The 25706-nt window shown below is 33.8% G+C and overlaps 2 protein-coding genes across 2 annotated transcripts; one reads left to right on the forward strand and one right to left on the reverse strand.

The window, feature by feature from the left end:
- Positions 1-1503: 1503 nt before the first annotated feature.
- Positions 1504-8744, forward strand: LOC136814001 (adiponectin receptor protein 1-like; the record flags this gene model as incomplete). The annotated part of the gene is given in 7 exon segments (XM_067070505.1): positions 1504-2140; positions 2769-2852; positions 4104-4342; positions 5433-5669; positions 6058-6245; positions 6773-6966; positions 8046-8744. Coding segments are annotated over 7 exon segments (1668 nt in total). The 3' UTR covers positions 8169-8744.
- A 14971-nt stretch (positions 8745-23715) lies between these two features.
- Positions 23716-25371, reverse strand: LOC136813989 (uncharacterized). Its single transcript, XM_067070496.1, has 2 exons — positions 25048-25371; positions 23716-24453 (listed from the first exon to the last, which is right to left on the reverse strand). The coding sequence occupies exons 1-2, from the start codon at positions 25349-25351 to the stop codon at positions 24020-24022; spliced, it is 738 nt and encodes a 245-aa protein (XP_066926597.1). The 5' UTR covers positions 25352-25371; the 3' UTR covers positions 23716-24019.
- Between the last annotated feature and the right edge of the window lie 335 nt (positions 25372-25706).

The following is a 25706-nucleotide window of genomic DNA, read 5'->3' on the forward strand; positions in this document are numbered from 1 at the left end:
TTTGCATGAGCCCTAAGAAATCGACTGTTCCCCAATTTTCAAATCGCTTCAGGGCGTCTTGGAATAATGGCCGTTCATCAATAAAATTTTGAAGATTCCTTAAAACAACTCTTTTGGAAATTGATTTTTGTAAAAAACAAAATCAAAAACAAGGCGTTTTTTAGCCATTTGAAAGAGTCAAAATCAAAATTTTCTCTCGTCGGCGCAAACCGTGGTTGCGCCTCCTCTGTCACTGTAAACAATTGGTTTTGCTTCTAATTCTTTATTTCTACAATTGGAAGACTAGGGAGCTGGATTATTTCTCTTTGTAGTGTTGTTCTCGAGAGGGAGATAGGAATTTAACTGTGGAAGTAATTCCCCGGGCACCAAAAGCAAATAAATTTTATTTGCTGTCCTCTATTCTGAAAAATAAACAACAAAATTCCTGTAAAGAGCCATGTCAACTGAGTTTCAAAAAACCTTGTAAAGTGCCAAAGTTTTAGCCAAAAAACCTTGAAAAACCACTTTAAAATTACCAAAAAAACCTTGAAAACCTTGAAAATTCCGAAAAAAAATCTGTAGACACCCTGTATAACCTGATCGTTTTAGACAGTGGCGTGGTGGCAGGAGGGCAGGAGGGGTCAGGGGTGCCCAGGCCCCCAGCCAAGCTACTACTTCAAGGAGGGGCACCAAAAATGAAAATTGTAAAAATTTCAAAAATCCAGGTTAGACAGCGCCCAACGAATCGGGAAAAGGTGCTTGATTAATTGGGAAAAGGCGCTCAATTATTATGAAATGGCACTCTTGCACAAGAATCTACTTGTATTGTATTGTGTAAAGCATCATTGATTTTTCTGTTCCCTTCGCTCCCGATTCAAGTTACTTATAGGGGCAAGAAGGGGTGCAGAACCAAAATATATTTTTTTAAATCGTTTTTACTTTTAAGTGAGAACAGTGCTAAATCGGAAATTTCCCATAGTAATTTCTTAGGCCAAAATCGGACTCAGAGCACGAACCCTTCCTATATAATCTATAAATAAGATTACAAAAATGAAACTTTAGGAAAATTTGAATTGACATGGATGTGGAGCAAGCTTGGTCAGAAAGAGGAAAAGAAAAACATTTTTTGCTTATATCAGCACAATATAACGATAGGCCGAGACTGTCCTGATATGAAACATGTGTCTGATATGAAACGGGACACTTATGTAAAAATAAAACCTTTAACTCTGTTTCTTAAACTTCTTAAATTACAAAGTTTTGAATTTGAAATTCAATCTTATTCAAAGTTCAACAAAAACATGCATAACCGTGAACAAATTATTAACCTCCTTTTATATCAATTTTGGGTATTTTTTAATTGAGATGCACAGTATACAGTACCAGCGGCATCAACAATCAATCTCATTGATACAAAGATGCATAAAATGATTTGTTGTGAAGAGCTTCATGTAGGATAAAAAAGTTTTTCAATCCGAACATTAAAATTTTGATTTTTGATTTAACTTTACTTTTTCGTTTTAGAAGCACAGTATTCTTGAAAATATCACAATAATAAATGAGTCATCAAGATTTGCATATTGACATTTCTGTTGATATGCAGGAGCTTGATACATCTGGTAAGGGTCTACTAGATGACTACACAAACTCATCTGATGATAGCCCTGAAACCTCATTTTCTAAAGACTTCTATATTGGTGATGATGCCAACTGTGGTAGTAATAAAACCTTAACAGAGGATGATAAAATAAGCCGGCAAACTGATCTATATGTTGAGAAAATTGAAGATAAAAGACTTTCAAATGGCGGCAATCAAGGATCACCTGATTGTAGACTACGTAAAAGGACTGCATTTTCTGAAAATGACATTTCATTTGCTGGTACAACTTTATCCAAAATGAGAAATTCATTTGAAGAAGGATTGAAAAAGAAGATGTGTAAAGAATGTTTGTTTCGTAGTATACAATCGAAATTGAGCATGCTTGGTATTGTTGCAGCATCTAATAAGACCACAGATGTTTTGGAAGATAGTAATGAACATTCACACGGTAGTAAATTACTGGATGATACGACGGATGGTGGAATGTGTTCTTCATCGATGAATGATGATAATGGGAATCGTACTGCAGAGACTTTACTGGAAAATCTACATAAGCGATCCGTGAGTTCTTCTTTATTTGAAAAGTTTAGCTGTTTTGGTTCTCATAAACAGTTCTTTGAGCAAACCGATCCAACATTTCATCCAACATGCCTTTTTTCTGATGTTGGATGGAATGTTGGACCGGTTTGCATCAATTAAATTTTTGGAAATAAATGAAAATTCAAAAAAGGAAGAAAAAAATTGTGTTGGACGGTGTTGGATGAAGTTTGTCGCTATCAAACATTTCATCCAACATTTGCGGCGAGATCAAAGAAGCTCTCTCATTGAATTGTGTAATTGTTTGTGTCGGATTGGTTATTGTGGTACTTTTTTCTTTATTTTTTGAATTTTCATTTTTTTACAAGTCATGTCGGATGAAATGTTGGATCAGTTTGCCCCGGCCTTGATTTTCGCTTCATCCAACGCAAGTTTTTCCATCAAATATTTTATCCAACATTGGAAAATCATGTTGGATGAAATGCTGCACTGGTTTGCCCTTACTCAAAAAATATGATCTGAAAAACTATTTTATAACTTTCTTTCTTGTTCCTGTCTGCACAGGTGTTACGTCTAAGAAGTATGCGTTGTTATATCATTTTTATGAGCTCGATTGTTCAACCTTGTCTAAAAACTTCCTTTTTTATTCCAGCTCTCAGAAATCGATTGGCACGAACTGACTCGTTTTGCTCAAGGAGATATGTTCGACCCTGAATCAAGTACAGCTAAAGAAATTGTAAGTCTATAATCTCGAATATTATATTACTTCTGATTATTTCTGTCCAAGAAAATTTCAGGGTGTCTTTCTTATGTTATATATGTTATGCAAATTTCTTTACGGAGATAATTCGCTGGCATTTTATTCCCACAATTCCTAAACGGACTAAATCAGCGATCGTACCTTTCAATTCAAATATGGCACGGGTGCTTTATAAGAAAAAACCTTAGAATAAGGCTCCTTGTACTTTGCTGACAAAACAACTTCAGTAGACTAGTAAACTAGTCGTTGAAAACAGACCCCTATACAAAAAAATCAAGCACCAAATAAAAAGAATCGAAGAGGTGAGGTTGCGTGTCTTTTCTGAATTTCAACGACTAGAACCTTCTTCCCTCAAAAAACGTTGTTTAATTTTACAACCTTTAGGTTTTTGAGAATCCATCCAACTTTTTTGACTAAATGATATTTCATAGTAACATTAAACATGGGAACATATAAATAAATGAGCATTTCCAAAAATGCAATAAACAGGAAGAAAAATAAATGCAATCCCGCACGGGTCAGACATACAGAAATCTGTATGTCTCTCCTTACGATTTTAGGTGAAGAAAAAAAGGCGTTGGAAGAAGCTTCTAGTCGGTTATTTTCCTTTTCTCTCACGCGCGCTGAATATTTAATTAGTGTTTACATTATTTGATTGACAGTTTTATTATAAGTAATAACCGACTAGTTTATTAGTCTACAACTTCAGTTGTAAAAACATTTTTCTGAAGATGGTATGATTCTGCTCCTCAGTCCAAAAAGCAATTCAACAGAAAAACCCACTCGTGTGTTTATGACGGTTTCGAAGGTGTCTTGATCAAATACCAAGTTCAAGTAGCCAGCCTCTATGAGCGTCGGCTGCAATCATTACCAATAGTTTCAATCATTGAATCACTTCTGACCAGTAAGGTAAAGGTCACGGCTGAAAGTATGCGATATCACAACACGTGCCCTTATGGAAACCAGCCTTTTATATAAGATAAGGAACGTTTCAACATTGAAACGTCAAAGATGACGTTGCAAAAGAATAAAATGAAGCCAATGTAGTGCCTACCAAAACAAAACAAAATGAAAACGAAAAACGTGTTTCGATCGTGGCGTTGTCATTTGCATTTCAACACAACACGAAACGATGCCAAGCGAAGGGCCTGAACACGGGCTTGATTCATAACAAGATGCTCATGATAATATAACAACAATCTTTTTTACCCTTTAATAATCTTCCAGAGGCGAGTTATCGAGGAAGGTAAAGACGAACTAACGGCTGCATTCAAAATGATGCAAAATATCGATCTGGATTATGTTGTAGAAGAAGCAGAAAAATGTGTTCAGTGTATCATTAGATCTAGTTGGAAAGTGGTTTCACATTGGGAACTTCCTCAATGGATGAGAGATAATGATTATTTGTGGCACATGCATCGACCACAGTTGCCTTCCTTCAAAGAATGTTTTGGCAGCATGTTCAGGTAAAGATAGATAGAGGTTAGAGGGTATAATTATTTCTCCTGGAGTTTGTAAAAAGTAAATTTTCTTCATTGTGCTAACATTGGACTCTCACTAATTCGAACTTCTATTATTGTAAACTTTCGACAATTCGAACTAATTCTAGGTCCCCATGAAAGGAAAAGCCTCATAAAATACTTTAAATTCATAAAATACTTTCTATTATTCGAATTTTTCTCTAATTCAAACAAATTGGAATCCCTGTTTGAATTCGAATGAAATAGAGTTAACCGTATATTGCAATGTTTTAAACTGATTCCGCAAAATTCAGTTAGGATCTTCAACCAGACCAAGTTTAACTGTCAGTTCGGAACTGTTGTTATTTTCACTCATGAAATAAAAAAGTTATTCAATGCACACACGGGAGATATTTACAAGCAAGGTGTGACCGAATCACCGTGCAATTTTTTTTCTGCCATCTCTCAAAAGAAAAATGGTAATTTTTGGTAAAGAATGATGTCACGCGGAATCGGTCTATTGGCACGGTTTTGGTTAAGAAGTAGTCTAGCAAGCTAGACGACTAATTCAGACATATTAGAAATAAAGCAAAAAAAAATTTTAGTCGTCTAGAAACCTTTGTGCACTAGCCCAAACAATAAAAAAAGTGTCAATATCGCAATTAAATTTTTTTCCTGCTCAAAAAAAATTCTTGAAAATAAAATGTGTGTGGATTTGTGTGTTAAAAATGTTTCATTTGAGTTGATTTTATTTTGAGAGTTTGTTGTTGCTTAATAAATTGTTTTCTCGCTACGCAAATTTCTGCGTAGCTAGGCCCGGTATCTATAAGACTGGAACACCGGATTCTCCCAGTCGTTTATACAAACTAAATCCCGTATCATTATTTGTGTTTATTATTAGTATTACATGCATTATAAACGACTCCAGTCTAGTTAAGAAGCAATAATTATCAAAAATGACTCAAAAGAACGTGACCGTAGCGTAATTTAAGATTACTTTTGATACATTAGACTCTTGCTAAATCGAAATCGAACGGGAAGTCTAATTCCTTCTAACTTCAGTCAGAGAAATTAAATTCCAATAAATCTCTCTCAGAATTCACTCAGAAACTGGTAACATCTGGACGCACTTTGTTGGTCTTATCCTCGTCATAATCGCCATGTTTATCGTTTACTTGAGTCCTGAAGATGCCCTTGGTGACTTTCCTAAAGGATGGGAAGAGTATTTGGTGTTCACAGCGTTTTTTATTGGTGCAACATTGTGTTTGGGATTCTCCTGGCTTTTCCATACTTGTTCGTGTCACTCGAAGAAAGCGTCCGCGCTCTTCAGCAAGTAGGTCTACTTTATTTTCACAGCTTTCAATAAACAGTTCCATCTAGTTCTTCTAACTTGCTAGTTTTTCAGGCTCTCGAAAGTCTTAAGTTAGGCTAGCTGTTGTTGAGCCTTATCTTGCGTGACTTCGTTATGGAAGAGAATGTTGTCATTAATTTTATCAAGAATTCCATGGCAAGTCCTAAATTTGTTATTTATCTGCATCTTTCGAGAGACGAAACAACGTAAATCGAAAAAACTATCAATAATTTTGTCGTGGATCGAATCTCGAAAAAGGAACGATTTGATTTCACCATTTATCTCATCATATTATTTATTAGAAATTGAGAATTATTATTGGGAAGGTTCAAATATTTCACATTACTAATTTTCTTTATTTCGATTTTAGGCTTGATTATACTGGTATCGCTTGTATGATCATGGGCTCATTTGTTCCTGCAATTTATTATGGATTTTATTGTAACTTTTACGCCAAGCTAGGCTACACTGTTAGCATGTTGACTCTTGGCACTATCAGCATCATAGTTTCATTGTGGGATAAATTTGCAACACCAGCATTCCGACCTATTCGTGCAGGTGAGTTTGATTTATGTGTTTTTGGTTCTAAAAGTTTAGAAATCTTTTGCCCCCAGTTTTAATCGTTTTCCGTGAAAAAAGCTTTATCTATAGTGCTTAGATTTATATTGGAATCCTTCTTTATCAGTTCAGATTGTCTCTTCATTTTTGGAAAAAATAAACAAACTAAAGAAATATTTTTCTGGTAAAGCTTTGAGATGGGTGGAGAGAACGCGTGATGAAAATTTTCCAACGACTCCTTCTTTTCGCAATGCCTAGTTTGGATAAGATTGAACGCTAAGAGATAAGTGAATTTCAAACCTGGAAACGAAAGCGTCACAGCCTAAGAACTGTTTTTTTTTTTTGTTTTTTTTTATGTCATTGAAAAATTGCAGCATCCTTGAAAGTTCACAACATGATTTAATATAAAGTCATCTTGTTGTAATTTGATGTTCCAAATTTCGTGTTGTTGGATTTGCGCACGTGCGGGGTCGGTATTGACGTCGTAAAAACGGAAATTCTTTTTCTCTTTTTTGCGTAACCTGTAGGAGTCTTTTTGGCGCTCGGATGTTCGGCTGTTGTACCGATCTGTCACATGTCGTATATTTACGGAATCAATCGAGTATCTGAACAAAGCTCTTTGGGATGGATGATTTTGATGGGTCTGTGTTATATCATTGGTGCATTATTATACGCATTACGCATTCCAGAAAGATTCTTTCCCGGACGCTGTAACCTCATTGTAAGTTGTATTCTTGAACTATCTTTTTTTATTTGAAGTTCGTCGTTTTAGCTGACTTTTTTGGTGCTATAAAATGAAGGATAATTTGGGCCAGGTCCCAATATCCACTTTTTTTACTCGGTAGGGCATTCTTTCCCGTTGGAAAGGGGTTGTTATGGATAGCCTAATGCGAAATAATTTCTTGGCCGGATTTTCAGTTGAGATAGAGGTCCCCTCAGGTCTGTAAAACGACGGTATATTCAAGAAAAAAAGTTGATAAGCTTTGTCTAGTTTGCTGTGCAATTATGCTTAAGCCTGGGATTGGAGCTTTAACGTTTTGTGTTTTCATTTAATAATGTAGATACATAAAAAGTTTTTGGCCGCCCGCGCTTTTACTTAAGTAGTAGTAGCCTATAGTAATATATATTCTAATATTCTGTTGTTTGTAATTCGTACATTGATTAGATAATTATCATTCAGGGAAGGGGAGGTTCAAAATGATTTATGGGATTATTATCAGTATTCAGAGGCACCCCACAAATTTGTTTTATTGCTATTGGCATTTTTTAAAACAATCATTAAAGTCATTAGATATTAAGTCGTGCATCTTTAAATCTTACTTCCTTGTTTTGCTGTTAAGTTTGTCCCTCAGATTGAAAGATGTTATCGAGTTCGGGCATGCTATTTATTGAATAAAGCCTTTTTAGCGGAATGATTTCAAAAAAGTAGTGCAATTCTCCGTTAAGGAGGGCCATATCCGTTCCACGTCATTAACAGAGTTTATGTTAAAATCAGTCAAAAAATATTCGAACAACTTATAGTGTAGAATTTCAGTAACTATGGATGTTTTGAATTAGAATATAATGTTCCTGAAATTCCAGGATTTAAAAAAAATTTGAGGGAGTCACAAAATGTTAGCCATCCTCAGCTAGTAAGGGCCATTTCAAATTTAATTTTTCAGTTTTACACGCAGTGTATTTAGGTGTTTCTTTACAATTAAGAGGGTGGACTCAAACCTCCACTCAGAAGAATAAGCTCCCAGTTGATTTTGATCCTTTTCTTTTGATAATAGATAACATTTCTCTGCATTTCTATTTTAGTTCCAAAGCCATCAAATCTTCCACGTTTTAGTGGTCATTGCAGCTCTTCTTCATTTGCATGGATGTTGTCAAATGGCTTTGTATCGCATCAAAGTCGGTAGAGTTTGTATTCCTGGTCAATAGTATATGGTAAAGTTTTCTATTATGGAAAGAACCTTGATTTAGTGATAGTAGAGCAGTATTTTTCAAAAGTTTATGTAGTTATTTGTACATCACTAAAATTAATTGCGTATCATGATTTCACATGATTGCCTTAAAAAACAGTCAATATAACTTAATTGCGTGTCATGATTTCAAATGATTGCTTTAAAAAACAGTCTTAATAAACTTATATAGAATCACAAAGTGCTCAAGAAAGTTAAAAAAAAATCGAGCTATTTATTAAGAAATAAAGAACTAACTTACAATTGAGCTATATGGTTTTTCGCGGTGACCCAATCTTCAGGCGATGCAGAGTATACAAGTGAAGATTGCGCCCGGATTGAGCCAGCATGAACTACCCTGTAGCAATTGTACGTTAGTTCTTTACTTCTTGATAACTTATATTCATTAATTAATTGACCTCTATCGAATAATTTTTACATTGCTGAACCTAATTCCTTATACTCTTTTTTAGTTGTAGAATATTAATATAAAAAATAACATATTGTTTTTGCTTCTGTCTATCTGATTATCATGAAATATTATTATCTAAAAACATTTAGAAAATCTTAAATTTTTTACAAGCACATCGAGCGAAAAATGTTTGACAAAATGCTATGTTCATGTTATAACTTATCACAATTTTATCACTTTTTACTTCTTTCTAAATTTTGTTTAATTATTGATTTAAAAAATGGTGTTCGAAAAAGAAGTGGGGGGGGTATGTGGGCATGGTATCTTTTTATGTAAGTACACAAACTATCATAAGAACATTAGGCTTCGATGGCTTCAGGCTTTGATTTTCGTAGGAGAATGAACAAAACTCTCAAAATATTTTGAAAATTAGAACTGGTTAAGAACATTTTTAGTCTTAAAACTCAAAAAGTTAAGAACATCCGAAGGCTTGAAAGATTTTGGAAGTTCTTATAAAAAAACGTGTAGCAAAGTACCTTATGTTTATTTCACTCAAGAAGATTAGCTATAAAGTTGAGAATAGTCACTACTTAAAATCGATATTGATATCATAATTAAAACCACTGTTTAGAGACCACTTTGTTATTAGCTCGTAAAACAGATAAAACCTTTTTAATGACTGTTATTATTGTTTATTACATACTGCCTACAGGCAATTAAAAGATTTTAAGTCGTATGTCGTATATAGTGTACAGCTCAACTCACGTGGAAGGCCACGCTCAAGTAATGAGAATTTCTATGGAGTAAGTTCTGTCCACTGATTTGTGCCACAGCAAAAAAGTGAATATCGCAAAAATTAGTGTTGCTATTGTTTTCGAAAAGTCGCGAAGCTTCTGATTGGTCAAGCGCTGAAATTCTTTTTTAATATCATGTGACCTCGGTAGGATTTCCCACCGCGAAATATACGGCACAATTTTCGGCCAAAGCACGCCAACTAAGTAGCCTTTCGGGCTTTATAGATCTGTGGTCCTGTCCCGCAAACACGTGGACACTCTAAAAGCCCCATGTCAGGGGATTTTGAAATTAGACAGTTTTAAGGTCATTGGTTTTGCTTTATTAAGAGTTTGTAGATATTTCTACTTTTTCTTTTCATATTTTATTTTTTTGATACACAATTTCGTTTATTTTTTAAGTTATATTCGATTTGTTTAATTTAATCGTCATTTGGATATTTATCAAAAATTATCACTATTATAACTATTTTCTAATTATCGTTAAAAAGCATTAAAAAAGACAATAAAAATTTAAAAAATTAATCAAGAGAGCTAGAAAGCATTCTTCATTGCTTTATACTGCGTGCCTTATTTTTGTGAAAATATATACTAGTGCACTCTTTTGTGCTACCGTATGGAAACCATGATAGTGTAATCAGACTCATTCCCTTGATAGTGCTGGCAAAAAAAAGAGTGTAGACGCTTTTTTTTAATAAGAATGGTGTAAATCCATTTCATCATAGATATTCTTAACTTTTTTGGGAAAATCATCCTAAAATATGCATACAGCATTCTTAGGTTAGGATCCTAATTCAGACTAGATTTAACATTTAATACATACGTCTCAAAATTCCATGATGGTGATATTCTTAGTATATTCTTAATTTTTTTGCCATTTTCATCATGGACATTCTTATAAAGTGTATTCTTATAAAGAAAACACCATGACATTCTAAATCTAAGGCCTAGCAAACGTGAATTGACACTTATAATTTGACTTCAATAATTATGAAGAATATTTTTCATAACTACTCACGATCAATTAATTCTGAAACATGTGGCATGGATTAATTTTCGGGAAATCGGTTAATCATTACAATAATGAAAATGAAAATAATCACGCAGTGGCGTCTATCAATATATCAAAATTGTTTTCCTTTTGACGCGTCATTTGTAGCTCGTCATTTTTCTAATTTCGAAAATTTACTCTTTTATTTTAAGTAATTATTCTTATTTCTTTGTTGACTTTTTTGGTAATTTTTAAATGGTAGTGATTTCGATTTGCTTCAATCTTTTTTAAATTTGGTCCTGATTGGGGGTATTTGGCAATAATGATGGGATAAAATGGTTAGTTCTTGCCTATATACCACTCTGTGATATCTTTCCAACGGTCATATTCGTAAATTAAAGGGAAATAAACGCTGTACTTCGAATAATACTTGAAGCTTAAGGGAACATTGCTTTATATCTACATTTTTTTATTCATCAGAACACAGTTTATAAAAACATTTAGGCTGAAATTTTGGGAAAAAATGATAAGATCGTAAGAACATACCAGTCTGAGAATTTATTGATCAAATGTGCTCAAAATTACTAAATTTATACGATGTTACAAAAACGTGTATTGTTATATTTATTTATCCCTCAGTGTTCGATGTGCAGTTTGTTTTTATACAAAAATCTCAAGTTTTGACATCAGAACGAGGTTACGATATTGTGCAAATAACACATTTTCACTTAATGGCATTGCGTGGTTCAATTTATGTATGGTTTAAAACAAAAATTAATATTGCAGTACTTCCTCATTACAAGATTTTCTGTCATGTTACAAGTTTTTTTATAAGAATATCTAAATTTTTTAAACATTCTGATGTTCTTACCTTTATGAGTTTTTAGCTTAAAAATGTTCTTTAAATATTCTTAATTTCACTATTTTTTAGTATTTCTATTCATTTTAGAGTCTATAAAGCAGCCTCAAAATGTTCTTAACTTGTTCTTAATATTTTGGCCATCGAAGCCTTGTGTTTTTACATGTTCTTACTAAAGCCCTAAAGTGTAATGAGTTGCAATGAAGCCATTGTCTTTTTTTTTATCATATTTGGCATGGCGATTGAAGTCTTTTTGTCATTATGCTCTGGTAGTTTCTGGTATTTTTTCTTGTTGATTGTCTTTCTTCTATCCAAACTCCAAGGAGAAACGTGTTCGAGAAATGAGACAGGTAATCAGAAACAAAAATAATTTTTTTTGACTATGAATCAGCTTCTTTTTCTTTTCTGTTCACATGGATCATATGGTGGATTTATTTGTATCGGGAACGTTTGTGTTGTTAGTTTAGATGTTTTTTGTTAAAAGTCTTGATGTTGCTATTTTCTACCTGACATACAGACCCAGTTGAGACACAACGTTGTTTCAACGTTATATGGACGTTGTGAACGTTAGATAATCGTTGAAACAACGTTGTGTGCCAACTGGGGTATAAGCTCATACACAACTGCCTCATAACCCTGTTGGAAGTTTCACATATGGTGATGAAAACAAAGTCAATTTTCCAATGAAGTAGATGTTGTACTGTAGGCTTTTTTTTTTACCGAGGATAAGGGGTGTACATTTTAACCCTAGTTAAATAGCATAGAGGTAGAGCATCCAGCTACGGTGCGCAAGGTTGTGGGTTTGATCCTCAGCCGGGTCATACCAAGATTCATACATAGATTCGAAAATGGTCCGAAAAGCAAAAGATATTGACAAAACAACATTCAATAAACGTCTTTTTCTGTACTTTAGTCCATTGTTATACTTTTCAAAAGTTTTAAACCTTAGAAAATGCAATCTTAGCAGCTTCGTAAATAAGGAACTCGATAAGGAACTTTGATAGGCTGAAATTCTTTGGAAAAATAAGGAACTTCAAGCTCGGTGTCAAGTTGAGGTTCCTTATAAAAAACACGTGTGTTTATTTTATTCGCAAAATATTTGTATTTCATGTTAAAAAATTGAAAAATGTTTAAATTTTTCCGTTTTATTTGACCTTGAATTTTCACTTCTATTTCTCGTATTGTGTTTACCATCTCGGAATATCTATCTGTTTTTGCTGGACATGTCAAAATTTGAGTTCATAATCGCCGGTATGAATTGTGTTTTGTCTGTAAAAAAGTACTCTCTTAGCTTAGGTAATTTCGGGGTCTTGTCAAAACATGCTTTGTAAAAGGGAAATTTTTGTATCCGTCAAAGAGATTTCTTCTGTTCACTGAGTATTACTAAAGCTTGAAAATAAGAAAAATTGATTGAATTGCTTGCCTTTCGGACCGATGGTCGAAACACACGGAAACTATCAAAAAAATTCAAACAGAGACTAAGCGGGTCAAAAAGTTACTCGGGTGAACATTCCTTATTACTAGGTATGTTTTTGAATGTTGTGGCCAGTAAATGTACGGTGTTTTAACGTTGTATCCAATTTGGAAACATTATCAATACAAACATTTTCTTCCATAGTTTCTATTGCTGACTCAGTTGAAAATTTGAATATTATTCCAGCCAGCTGGACGATAGTATATAGGCGACATTCTTATATATTAAAAATTAAATGTAAACTGATACAAACCTGTTCTTTTAATTTATTCATTGGCGCCTGTCTCCGCCACTGAATCTCTACTTCCGCCATCTTGTATAATGAAGTCTTATTTGTGTAACGGACGTAACAAATTGTAACTGATAATTTGTTTCAATTTAGACAAATTATCCCTTATTGAATACATATTGGGTGTGTTTGATGTTATGTTTCTTTCCGGGGTGACGATGTTCCTCATTACATATATTTGAATGTACCAATTGACCAATTTGAGTGTTTGTTTGTTCGTTGGGTGGGAGAGGAACGTATTTTTGCAACCTCGTTGCCTGCGTATTAATCAGCTTTTTTATGCTTACTGGTAGCGCTAAATAATAATATTTTCTGGCGTCAAACCAGTAAAGTAAATAAAACCTGGGATACACGGGGACGAGGTTGGTCTCTTTGTCGATTGTTACTATTGTGGGAGAGAAAGAATAATTTGGAGACTAAGGCTTAGCTAGGTTGGATGACCCTTACATTCCTGTAACAGGGGCTGACGATACTCATCATGACATATAATCTGAATGTACCAATTTGTTTATTTGTCAGAGGAAAGAAAGGTCTTTATTTATTTTTTTTCTTAAACTGTATGAGAGCAGAGAGAAAAGGCTAACTAAATCTATTGGTTAATTTCGCTCTGAATAAGCGCTGGGAATAACTTTTGGAAGAGTTTGTCTCGCTGGTAAACATTACTAGATGGATGAGAAATTACTTGCTTTTTAGGGTTTCGAAACTCGAAAAGACATCAAAATTCCCATTGCTTTTTGACTTTTGTAATTTCCCTTTTAGAACAATGTCTTTGTCTGGGTCCATGGGGAAGTCCCCTTTAGGATTGAATCCCAAGGGAGATGTTTGGGCAAAATTGAGTCTCTGTATAGGGGTTCCAAAATGACAAAATAAAAAACCAACCCCCTCAAAGGGTCATAAATATTTTAAATTTGGACTATATTTTAAGATTTTTGGCTAAATTTTGGGGGAAATAGTCTCTCTAAGGGTGGCAAAAACAATAATTTTGATGATTTTCTCTCTAAGGGTCAATTTTCGAACTTTAGCTCGGACATACTCGTCATCTCCCAAACCTAGTACCCTCCCTTGGATTAAATACTTCAAAGCTTTTTATATTACCTAAAAGTCCCTTTTATAATTCCCAGTCATTTATCTGATCAGAAATTTCAGCAAAGAAAGAATTATTTCTCAAATTATTTCTACTTTTCCAGTTAGTAATTTTACCGCGTTGTTCTTGGAAATCAACATCAGTTTTTTGTCCATGTCAAAAGTCCTGTATTTTTCTATAAAAAGAGCACTGATAATCAAAATTAAAATCAGTTTCTCTACTCTCTCTATTTCTCTCTATCAGTTTCTGTTGTGATGGTGCTGAACGGACAAAGTTTCTTTGACCTCCAAAAACAGATTTAATGATAGTGTTTTTAATTGGAATATTGCATAAGAGGGTATCTTGATGTTTTGATGAGAAAGTTGGTATGCATTGTGCTGTATACATTTAGATTTGTTGCGCTGCTTATGTTGTTTGTTGGGATAGACTATTGTTCCAAGGTAAAAAAAAATCCAGTGGATGGTTTTAGAGTGCAATTTTTCACATTGGGATTTCGCTTGGAGATGGAATCAAAGCCAATTTCCCAGCGGAGCTGAAATTCGAGAGTACTTTTCTAGGGACTAGATTTTTACCAAATTTTCCAGTTGGGCTGGATTTCAAGTGGGTCTATGACACAGGGATGTTAGTTGACTTTCACCAGACCACCGATACAGGGGTGTCTCAGTTTTTTGTCTACCGCTACAGGGGTATCTCAGTATTTGTTGTAGAGGTATCTGTATATGTTTTATTTCAATATATAGTATTTGATAATGAGTTTTTATTGAGATTAAATTTCATCAAAGTTAGCAAGGGAGGACAATATTACACCCTTCATTCTACCCTTTAATATCTAGTCCTTCTCAAGCTGGGGTAGACTGAGATTGTCAGTAGATTTACATGGGAAAGCTTTTGATTACATTTTGTCTGCTGATCTTTAAATATATTGCTTAAGGATCATGCTTAAGTTTATGTTGTGGTAGATATTAGACTAGGCTCGCTCGCTCAACAATTTATGTATTAGAATGATCTTTCTTTAAAATAGTTTCTCTTAGAAACTAACTTAGCAACATAACAATAAATCGAATTCATACATTCATTAGCATCGAAAATTTTCATGTGTTCTAAGGCATTCATTAAAAGTATCGGTAATTATCAACTGGTCATGTGTAGAAAGTACCAGAATTTTAATTAGTTTTTATCGTTAGATGAGGTTATTTATATAACTTTATAGCTTAAGAGCATTCTATAGTTTCACTGACTTTATAAGCACAGTATACGTGTCAAGTAGCAGAAAGACTGGATCCTTCCGAGAGCAGTTTACATCAGACATTCCGGCTTCAAGCATGAAATTCTAAATGAGCTTCTAGCATTGGCAATTATCTTGTAATATTATGACCCTTAAAATAACCTGAATTCTGGCAATGTCCTCAATAAAAGTTCTTAAAGACAAGCTGATAAAACATCTTTTCCTTCAGAATTTATATGGCTTTCTTATGATTATGCGCGTTAGTTGGCAAATGATCAAACAGTTCGGTTTTATTAATTAATCAGTATGAACCATTGTTTTCAGTTTTTCCCTCAGTATATCGAGTATGATCTATCACAGACCTATAGAGATTCTACCAATTAAACCTGACGTGTATAAAACGCTTTTGAAAAAACTTTCATAATTTTCTTTGTGGTAACGTATGTATTGAAGTCTTTTGCTTTTTAGTTTTGCAAAAGTCAGCTTTTTTTCGCGTAGGACTAGTTGATGTTAGACGTTAGACAATAATGACATTTGATCATATCATTATTTTAGGGAGTGACTCGGATTTTTGTCCTTTCACCATTTTATTTCTTCGAAACTATGACCTGTCATATGAATAAGTTTATTTTCTGTAAAATTAATTTATTTGTTTCTGGTTGTTTACTTGTTCGCTCTGGGGTAACTATCTGTGGTTGGCTACTGGCTATCGTGTTAATTTTTCGGCATATGCAAATGAAGAACCTTGTTGTTCTGGATTGAGTTTTAGTTGTTAATAAGGCCTTCTCATAGTCTCAATAATACAAATTGTTTTGAAGTTTCGACTGTCTAAAAAAGTAAAAAGTGACTTCCTTGTCTTGCCCTAACAAGTGTGATTTCATGATGATGATTTAATTTTGCTGACATTGTTATATTTTCATATCGAAGGGAAAATTTTCATGGTCACATTCCAAAAGATAAAACTGCGGGTAGGGAGGTTGGAAAATGAAAGTAATATTTTTGTCATCAAAATTGCACTTATCTTTATTCAAAATCAGTTTTAAGAAGATAAGGTGGTTTTACTGCTGATGGATACTTTAACGGTTTTACTTTCATTAATTAATAACTATTTTTCTCTGTTTTAGCACTATTGACGAGTAAAAGTTTTACAAAAAGACTTAGTTTAAGATTTGAATTTGAAAAACAATCTCGCCGCAATGTATATCGATGAGCTGAATGGAGTATACTTGTTGTTGAATGTGGAAAGATTGAAAGCAATATGTGATCTCCAAAAAGGTATTCTTCGCCGACAAAACAGATTCAAACGTATACTAAACATTTATAATAAACTTTACCAAATGGTGAACCAAACTTCAACAGATTCCCCATCCTTACCACAAGATTCCCAAGAAATCTCCATCGAAATCTTCACAGATAATTACTTATTACTTCAACGAGTTATTGAGAAACATATTCTTGACTTGGATCAAATGGAATCACAACTCAGAATCGAACAAGAAGTTGAACAACAAAACGAAAATGCATTACTGGACGAACGAAAACGTATTAACCAGATTCAACAAGAACTATGTACGATGTATAGACGAGAAGATAAAATCGCAAAGACTTTACAAGCTTCAAATATACCTACTGGTGCTTATAAAGGTTTTAGAGAAGAAGTTCTCAGTGGCCTGAAAAACCCGGACGAGGAAATAAGCTATGAAGAATATTCAAGTTATTGTCAAGTCAAATGGACATTAGAATCCGTCGATATGGAATATTTTGATTTGACACATTGTCTTTTTGATTATGAAAATGAAAATAATCAAATCACTGATACATTACTAAATCATATTGATCAATTTTGTATTGAAGAAATAAGTAACAATTCTGAAAATGCACCTCAGAATATGTATAACATATACGGATTTGATGGATTTTGTAAAGTTAGTCAAGATATGATGGAAGACGATTTCGACTATATAGATCCGGTGTATCAAGATCAAGAAGAAATCGAAGATGTGGTTCTTGAAGACCAAAGCAGTGGCGAATCTAGCGACGAACCATGGAAAGAACCAGGTACAAATCCTGATCAAATTGTTGAATATGTCATTGATAATATTGACTTTGACCATGTGATTGACTTTAATCAAAATTTCGTCAAACAAGATTTACCATTTGGTTACCAAGACAATTTACCAAAGATATCCGAAACTCAAGAAGTCAAGTTAGACGAGTTACTTGTTGTTGACAATAAAAGGTTTTCATCTTATCTTCGTGAGTCAACCTCGACAACGAACGAAGAAGATAATAATGAATGTGAACATACATCAGAGCTAGATTTAGATCTCTTCTTACCACCACATCACGGTGATTCTGGAGTCTCTTCCCTAAGAAGCTCAGCTTCAGAGCTATCAAGGAACTCAGCTTCAGAGCTATCTTTCAATACTGAAAATGAAGATTCTGTAATCATGCGTTCTTCGAACGTTTTAACAAGACAAAACAAAAAAGATTCTTTAAAACGCCTATCTTCAAGCAGTAGCACATCATCAATCACAGAATCAAACACAACTGCAACATCTAAACGAAGCAGTGTCTCATCAACAGGATCTAAAGACAGTAAAACACAAAAACGTCGTATAAATTGCCGGCGCCGAAAATTAATTGGTACCGCTGATAAAGATTTATTTTTCCTACCTCCTGAAGATTTTGATGATGACCTTATTAATAAGAACAATGTCTCTTCAGATCAAAATAAAACACATTCCTTACCATCACCTAAATCCAAGCAACCAGCCGATCAGGAAACTTCAAGGAGAAACAGCAGTGGTCATAAGAAACTTCATCGACTGAGCAGCAACAATAGCTCAAATAAAAGCTCGAATAACGACATATTTAAGAAACTAACCGAGAAATTGTCGTTAAAGAAGAGTTCATCACCGACGAATGTAACTAACGTACAAAACATTGTCGTTGATGGCCGACTTTTGAAAGTCGGTGACTTGACACCGTATAATGTTGAACGATTATCAATCAAAAATCGACCGCGAAAATTAAGTATATACAAAAACAGAGTTAAATGACTTAGGATGCGATAAATACACCATTTAGCAGTCTCGCTGTCTCCACGGTGCTCCACCGCAAGCGGTAGGTCAAAATGCGTGCTTTAGTACTGTGGAAGGGTATTTGAACATGATATCAATTACAATTTAATGGATCTTTCCTGAAAATTCCACAAAAGTTCATTTAGAGAAAAAAAGTTATGATTAAAAGGAGTTCTTCACCTACCGTTTCTCTGCTGGGTTTCCTTATTAAAACCGGATTTTTACCTACCGTCTTTTTTACTGGGGAGAGTGCAAAACAATGGAAAATTGTTTGGATGCATGCGCACTCGACACTGCTAAACGGTGTATTTGTCATATTTTCTGTTGTAATGATTATTTTTGTCTCTTCTCATTTTCTACCCAATCATTATAATTTTATAGCATTTTCTTTACAACGAAGATAACGATATATATCTTGTTCAAATTTCCAGTGTCGTAATTTTCCTTTAAAACACATGTACACATGTTTACAGAAATCTCTTCCATTGATCATCGTTGGTTGATCAAACTGGTACAAATCACAATCCTACTGAAGGGCCTTCTGAAGTAAAAGTTGATATTGTCAGAGATTTGGGAAAAGAGGATAAGAATCGCCGCTGCCGCTCGCTGTTTTCTCATTGTTGACCATTGAATTCGGCGTCGTCTGATGTCGCTAGGCTAGGGAACAACTTGGCCAAGAAGGTACTGCGAAAAAAATGGCGTTATGTGCAGTATTATAACAGTTCAAGAAAAACTGTCTGAATTTACTCCTTTGGAGGGGTTTCCTACTGATATAAACAACTGAAAAGCTAATAACGATCTTTTGGGGTTTCCACTGACAAAAAAATCTGCTGTTGCATGCTTTATTTTTTGAGAAAAAGATGGCGGAAGCAGGCATGCTAAAATTGGATGTGAATGGACCTTTTTATTTTTAGCTAGTTTGCCTTACTGGAAAGTCTTTCAGAGTCAAAATAAAGTGGTTTGGTTGGAAAAAGGTTGTAGTGATAGCCTAGCTTTGGTTTTTATTGGCACTTCTAGATCTTTTTGGCACATCCTTCAAAGATAGCTGAAAAATTATATTAAAAAGTGTATCTTTTGTTTGTTAAGTTGCATAAAATTAATTTTTTTGTGTTGCAAACATAATTTTTATGGGTAGCAGTAAGTTGATTAAATGACACCTATAGCTTAGTTTTTACATGGCAAATCTTCAAACTTCTTAGCATTTGATTGAAATGGGCAGATGGGCAAAATCGACTAGAGTTGTTTTTTTTTCCTACGGTTTAGATGAAAAAAATAATGTTATCCTAGCAAACTTGCTTGATGGCAATGGACAATGATTTTAGATTTGGTAAGTACGCTAAATTATCTTGATGACTTTTAGCTCCTACTGAGGAAAAACATTTTTTTGGGGTTGAAATTTCAAGTTTTTGTATGTAACAGAAAATTGCAACCAAAGTTCTATATTAATACTTATGTAATTTATGAAACTCCTCTGACGGTTTGGCTCTGACGGTTAGTTAGATTTGCTCGACTTAGTTTGCTTGACCGGTTATAGATTGGCTCTGACCGGTTATAGATACCGGTTTAGATTGGCTCTGACCGGTTAATAGATTGGCTCTGACCGGTTAATAGATTGGCTCTGACAGGTTAATAGATTGGCTCTGACCGGTTAATAGATTTTCCAGTTATATAAGATTTATTTCACCGGTTTTTGTCTGTGGTCGGTGGAATTAAGATTTGTTGTTTGTGTTCTGTATTTGTTCATGAGAGCTTGCTGCAAAAATCCTAATTCCCATTTTCATTATTATATACTTTCAGGTTAGTTACCATCATACTGCCCCAGTAACCTAGATCCATGAATAGACCTTTTTTTAAAGAGGCAGCCATATTGAATAATTATGTAGTCCAGCTATAAAAACAATGATATAGCCATGCATAATTTTTAAAATATACATGATACAGTAATTATGTATGGCTGTATCATTGTTTTTATGCTGGACTACATAATTATTCAACATGGCTGCCTCTTTAAAAAAAGGTCTATTATTTTGTACCTTCACGTGGTTGGTATACAATGAGAATTGGCTTAAAATTTGTCTGAATTTCTCACGTACAAGGTTCAATATCTTTGCAAACACCAACAAATTCTGCTAATAAGATGGACAGGTGAAAAGCATGTTTAAACTCAAAGGAAACAACAATGGAATCTGATGTCATGGTTTGTTTGCAGTTGGATTGAGGTCTTTTTATCCCTGTTTCACCAGGATTTCCTGCTTGATTACGCAAATAGTCCCAAACAAGACACCAGAATAGACCTTTTTTTAAAGAGGCAGCCATGTTGAATAATTATGTACTCCAGCATAAAAACAATGATACAGCCATGCATAATTTTGAGACCTTTTTTTAAAGAGGCAGCCATGTTGAATAATTATGTACTCCAGCATAAAAACAATGATACAGCCATGCATAATTACTGTATCATGCATATTTTAAAAATTATGCATGGCTGTATCATTTTTTTTATGCTGGAGTACATAATTATTCAACATGGCTGCCTCTTTAAAAAAAGGTCTATGGGGCTAGACTACAATTACAAGATAATTGATATGAACCAACCATATAGATATAAAAAATGCTTTAAATAGAAATTCCAGTTTGGAATTGGAAGTGGACACTGGACTATTTTCATACATCACATTATATAATTATTCATCTTATGAAATACTCTTTTCTTGAGCATTGATGAACAGTCTGGTTATATTCATACTTTTTTTCTCTAAAATTTTATTTGAAAGGGTAAATTGCTTTTTATCTTAGAATCACACCTCTATTGGAATTAGTGAGCCCCCCCCCCTAAATCCAAGAGTGACCGATTTTTCATATACTGTTTCACAATATATGTTTATTTTCCAAGGTGCTTTTAGTGAGGAAGGATCAAGTCAAAGTTTTTTTATTGTAATTAATTTTCTTGCAATTATTTAAAGTAACTTTTTGGAAAGCAATGAGACAAATAAAATTGACCTAACAAGAATCAAAAATTAATCCAGAAATTTAACTAGTTTATTATATTTTTTTGTTATTACAACAAACGCGAACCAAATAAAGATTTTTATATAATTTTTGTTTTTAATGTATGCTACTGTTTTGTATTATATTGCTATTATTTTTCGCTTTGTTGTGTAAACTTCAAAAAGTTCTTACAAAAAAATTCATGATATTTTTGATTTCTTGTCATTGATATCATGAATTGCTATTGTTTTAGCCCTGTTTTTTTCCTTTCCTTCTCCTTCATTGTTTTAATATTCAACCTAGCTAGCTCTTTTTATATGATTGTCAAAACACTTTAGCCCGAGAAGTAATGAAAAACTATATTATTAGTTTTACCAGCTTCGTTTTGTGTTTGAATGCAATGAATTTTAAATTCTTTTTCACTAGTAATTATTTCTATTTCTACAATATAATCTGTGACATTGGTTCGAACATTCCTTGAAGAAAGTATTTTGGCTAAAACTGAAAGTTTTTGGCTCGACTAACACTGTATCCGCCCTGTCCAAAATGAAAAATGCTTATAAAAAAATACCAAAATACCCGATATTAAAAATATTTTTATTTCACTTTCGATATCAACCACGGCTGCCATTTTTTGTTTGTACTTCTAGTCTTGTGCGCATAGTATAATCAAGCGCTCCGATTGGTTCAGAACTAAAACAATCGATCGGGCGCAGATATTTCAATAGAACAAAAGGTTCCCTAGCCTATATTTCTATAGCTGAATAGCGCAATTCTTATCCTCTTTTCCCAAATCTCTGATATTGTATACACCCCTGTGTCACAGACCCACTGGAACCCCAGGCCAACTGGAAAATTTGGCAGAAAGTTCGTCCCTCGTAATTGAGAAAAATACGCTAGAATCTCAGCATCATGGGAAATTGATTTTGATTTCACCCCATTCGAAATTCAATGTTGAAAAATTGTACTCCGTGCAAAACCATTCCCGCTGCTTTTTTTAATCTTGGAACATAATATAATTTTTATCCCCATCTATATTTCAATAGAAAACGTAAAAATTTCAATAGATATTATTATAAAAGTTTCACCGGGGCTGTGAGACAGGGGTGTTTGTCTAATATTCCCCTCTTAGCTACCCTATCTAATGTATTAGTATCAGAGGCCGAAGTTTTCAATAGACTAGACGGTTCCCGTCGTCCCAAACGCCGGTTTACCTTACGCATTAAAAGCCCTTAGGATGATAAAGATGGTATTGCTGATGCTCTCTAACTCTATTTTTAAGGGGAATTTGAATTAGTTTTCATCAACCACGGGAGTATATCGAGTTTTTCGTTAAAAAGTCACTGTAGGGGCCTCTTCGAATCGAATGTCACATCCTTTTTTGATGGCGGTTTTATCGGAAGGTAGTGCTAATTTTCACCCTTTGGGCCCTAAATGACATCATCGAAAGGTCAATAAATTGTTTACTTCGCTGAAATCATTTTGTCATTTACCCAAAAGATTCTCTCGATGATTTCCGATCCAATGAGGGTTAACCATTTCCTAATTCTTTCTTTCTCAAATATGAGATATTGAGTTTTTCAGGTTTTGATGACGTCATCGGACCCAAAATACCTCAATTTGAGTATATTTATTTTCAAAAGTTTCTCTATACCCACTGTTACCCCTCCCATCTTATTCGCTATAGAATTTCCGATCCAATAAGGGGTCAACCAGCTCCTAACTCCTTTCCAATCTCGAGATATCGCATTTTTCCTGTTTTGATGACGTCATCAAGTGAAAACGCTCAAGCTTCATAACCCCCGCCAACTTATTCGCCATTCCCGAATTATAAACTGCATCTGTCCATACGTTTTAAGTGTGCTCAAATTTTCTTTTGCGTGCCATTGTTTTATTAAACGCTTCAATTCTAAAAAATCATAAGCCGTTGAAAAGATAATTCAGAGCACTATAATTTTTTAGTAAATTTCAAAAATGAAGAAGTTTAAAAACTTTTTATCCCTGAGTTCTAGAAACTAAAGTTATGGTATATATAGGCTCTTAGAAGCTTTCCAATTTCAGCTACATATTTATTACACCCCCTTCTCACAGACCCGCTGGGACCCTATATCAGGAAAAAATTGTCCAAAAGTCGTCCCCGTTGGAAATAATCAAATAAAACAATCCTCGCTGCAAAATATCCACTATTTTTCCCACCTCCACTGAATTTTCTGACTTGAAAACAAAAGAATTGAAATCCCCATTCATAAAAAATATGTGAATATCAATCCCCATCGAGCTTCAGTTTGCTGCTTTTACTAAATCAGGAAAAATATAAACAGAAAATAGTGCAAAAAAATAAAAAAATATTCCTTGCTTAGTTTTGATTATACTGTTATTATTATAAATTTATTTGATTTTAATTATACTTTAATTAAGTTCTATTCTTCCGAATCTGTACATATTCACAGCTTTTTTAATGTTTTTATTTGTACGTCTGATGATTGCCGTAAGACATGAAACTTGAAGTAATGTACTTTTTTTACAGCAGAAATTTGAAATAAATTATTCCATGCTTAGGTGCTTTAATTATTAATTTCTATCTTGACTTCTTAGTTCCGGTAATCATAATATTTGTCTTTCATTTTATAGTTCTTTACATTTCATCGAATGATAAGATGACATCTACACAATGTGAACCCACGTTGTCATCATAGTAATCATGAAAGAAGACTTCTGAATGATAAAGTCTTAATTCTTGACCTTCCGTGACTTCGTAAGAAGCCCATTCCAATGATAGATTCAACACCTTAGATGTGACGTCTGCACCTACAATGACGTAACCTGTACTCACTGCACCAGGGGGTGCAATCTTTTTCCCTTTATCATCTGCAAGCACAATGCAAACATAGTTCGTTGAGAAATTTGGCAGGCATCCCCAATTTGAAGTTGATCCAAGACCACATTTTGCAGCGCCTGAGACATGTACTAATTTGAAAGCGTTGACGGCACCACTTCTTGGGATCTTGATAATACCATAACTTTCTTTTGCTTGAAAACATACATTTTCGATGATCGAAAGTCTTTTAGCTGTAAGTAAAAAATGAGGAGAAATTTATATGTCAACTATTATGTCAAAAATTAACGCTCCCTTCGAGTAAGCGCTCTTATTCTAGGAGGGATATTTATTTGATAAACGAGTATTTGTAAGGAAGTTTCATATGAATAAAGGCTTAGATGCTCAAACTGATTTTGACCCGTTTCTACATCTTTAAGCTAACATATTTGTGCTTAAATGATAAAATAAAAAGATCATTCGATCCATCGTAAAAGTCTGTCTCAAAAGGGACACATTAGTCTTTTGACATTTATGTTAGAAAGTTATACACCGTTGGAAAGAAATTTCCAAGGAAAACGATCTAAAGGACAAAAGGTTTTTTGAAAAGTTAAAAAATGAAGAAGAAAAAGGAAGATGATAAAAAATGAAGATTTTTTCTATTGTTTTAAAAATCATGAGATGAATTTTTTTTTTAAATTTGAACCTTTGCTAATTTCAAATCTGTATTCAGATTTTTCGTCTCTCTCTTGGAAAAAAAGTTACAGAACTGTGAAATTGGTCGTTTTTTGTCATTTTTGGCCGTTACCATTAAAGTAAATAGTCCTCAAAACCTTTGTTGTCTTTACCTCTATAAAATGTAGCCAAGGAGCCTTCCTTTTTATCTTTTGAGCAATCCTTAAAAGTGCAGAAACACGAGCTATTGATTGTCATCAAAGCATTATCTGTCTGCAACTTTCTACATTCCAAAAGACATTCCGTAGTTGAATTTACCAACATCTCTTGTGTTGCAGTTTCACATTTTGTCTCATCGATGTTTTTAATGATTTCAAAATCCGAACAATGAATTTTCAGTATTGAAATACAAATCATTAAAATCGGTTCCAATAACTTTTGCCCCATTATTCCTTTCCTGGTCCAATTCCTCATCATTTTTTCCCTCGAAAAAAAGAATAAATATCACTCTTTTCGCGATTAGTTTATTCTTCACTCAAAAATGACGATTCCACCAATAAGAGTTAAGACATCTTGACAGTTTGAATTATTCATGTTGTTATTATACATTTTGTAGTTGTCTGTATCTTTAGTTCATTCAGTCTAATTTTGAAATCTAATTATGTTTATTATGCCCCCACTATTCAAGTCACTAACAATTCCATATTTTCATTATAGTCGTTGCTAATGAACGGCGTGGTAGTCAATTGTCAATTATGAGTTCTGAAAAAAATCACCATTTCATAATTGTATTTCGCTGAAAATTTTATTTTTCCAAAAACATATTTTTTCA

The sequence above is a fragment of the Clytia hemisphaerica genome, unplaced genomic scaffold (assembly GCF_902728285.1).
Source record: "Clytia hemisphaerica strain Z4C2 unplaced genomic scaffold, Clytia hemisphaerica genome assembly, whole genome shotgun sequence".
Taxonomy (NCBI): domain Eukaryota; kingdom Metazoa; phylum Cnidaria; class Hydrozoa; order Leptothecata; family Clytiidae; genus Clytia; species Clytia hemisphaerica.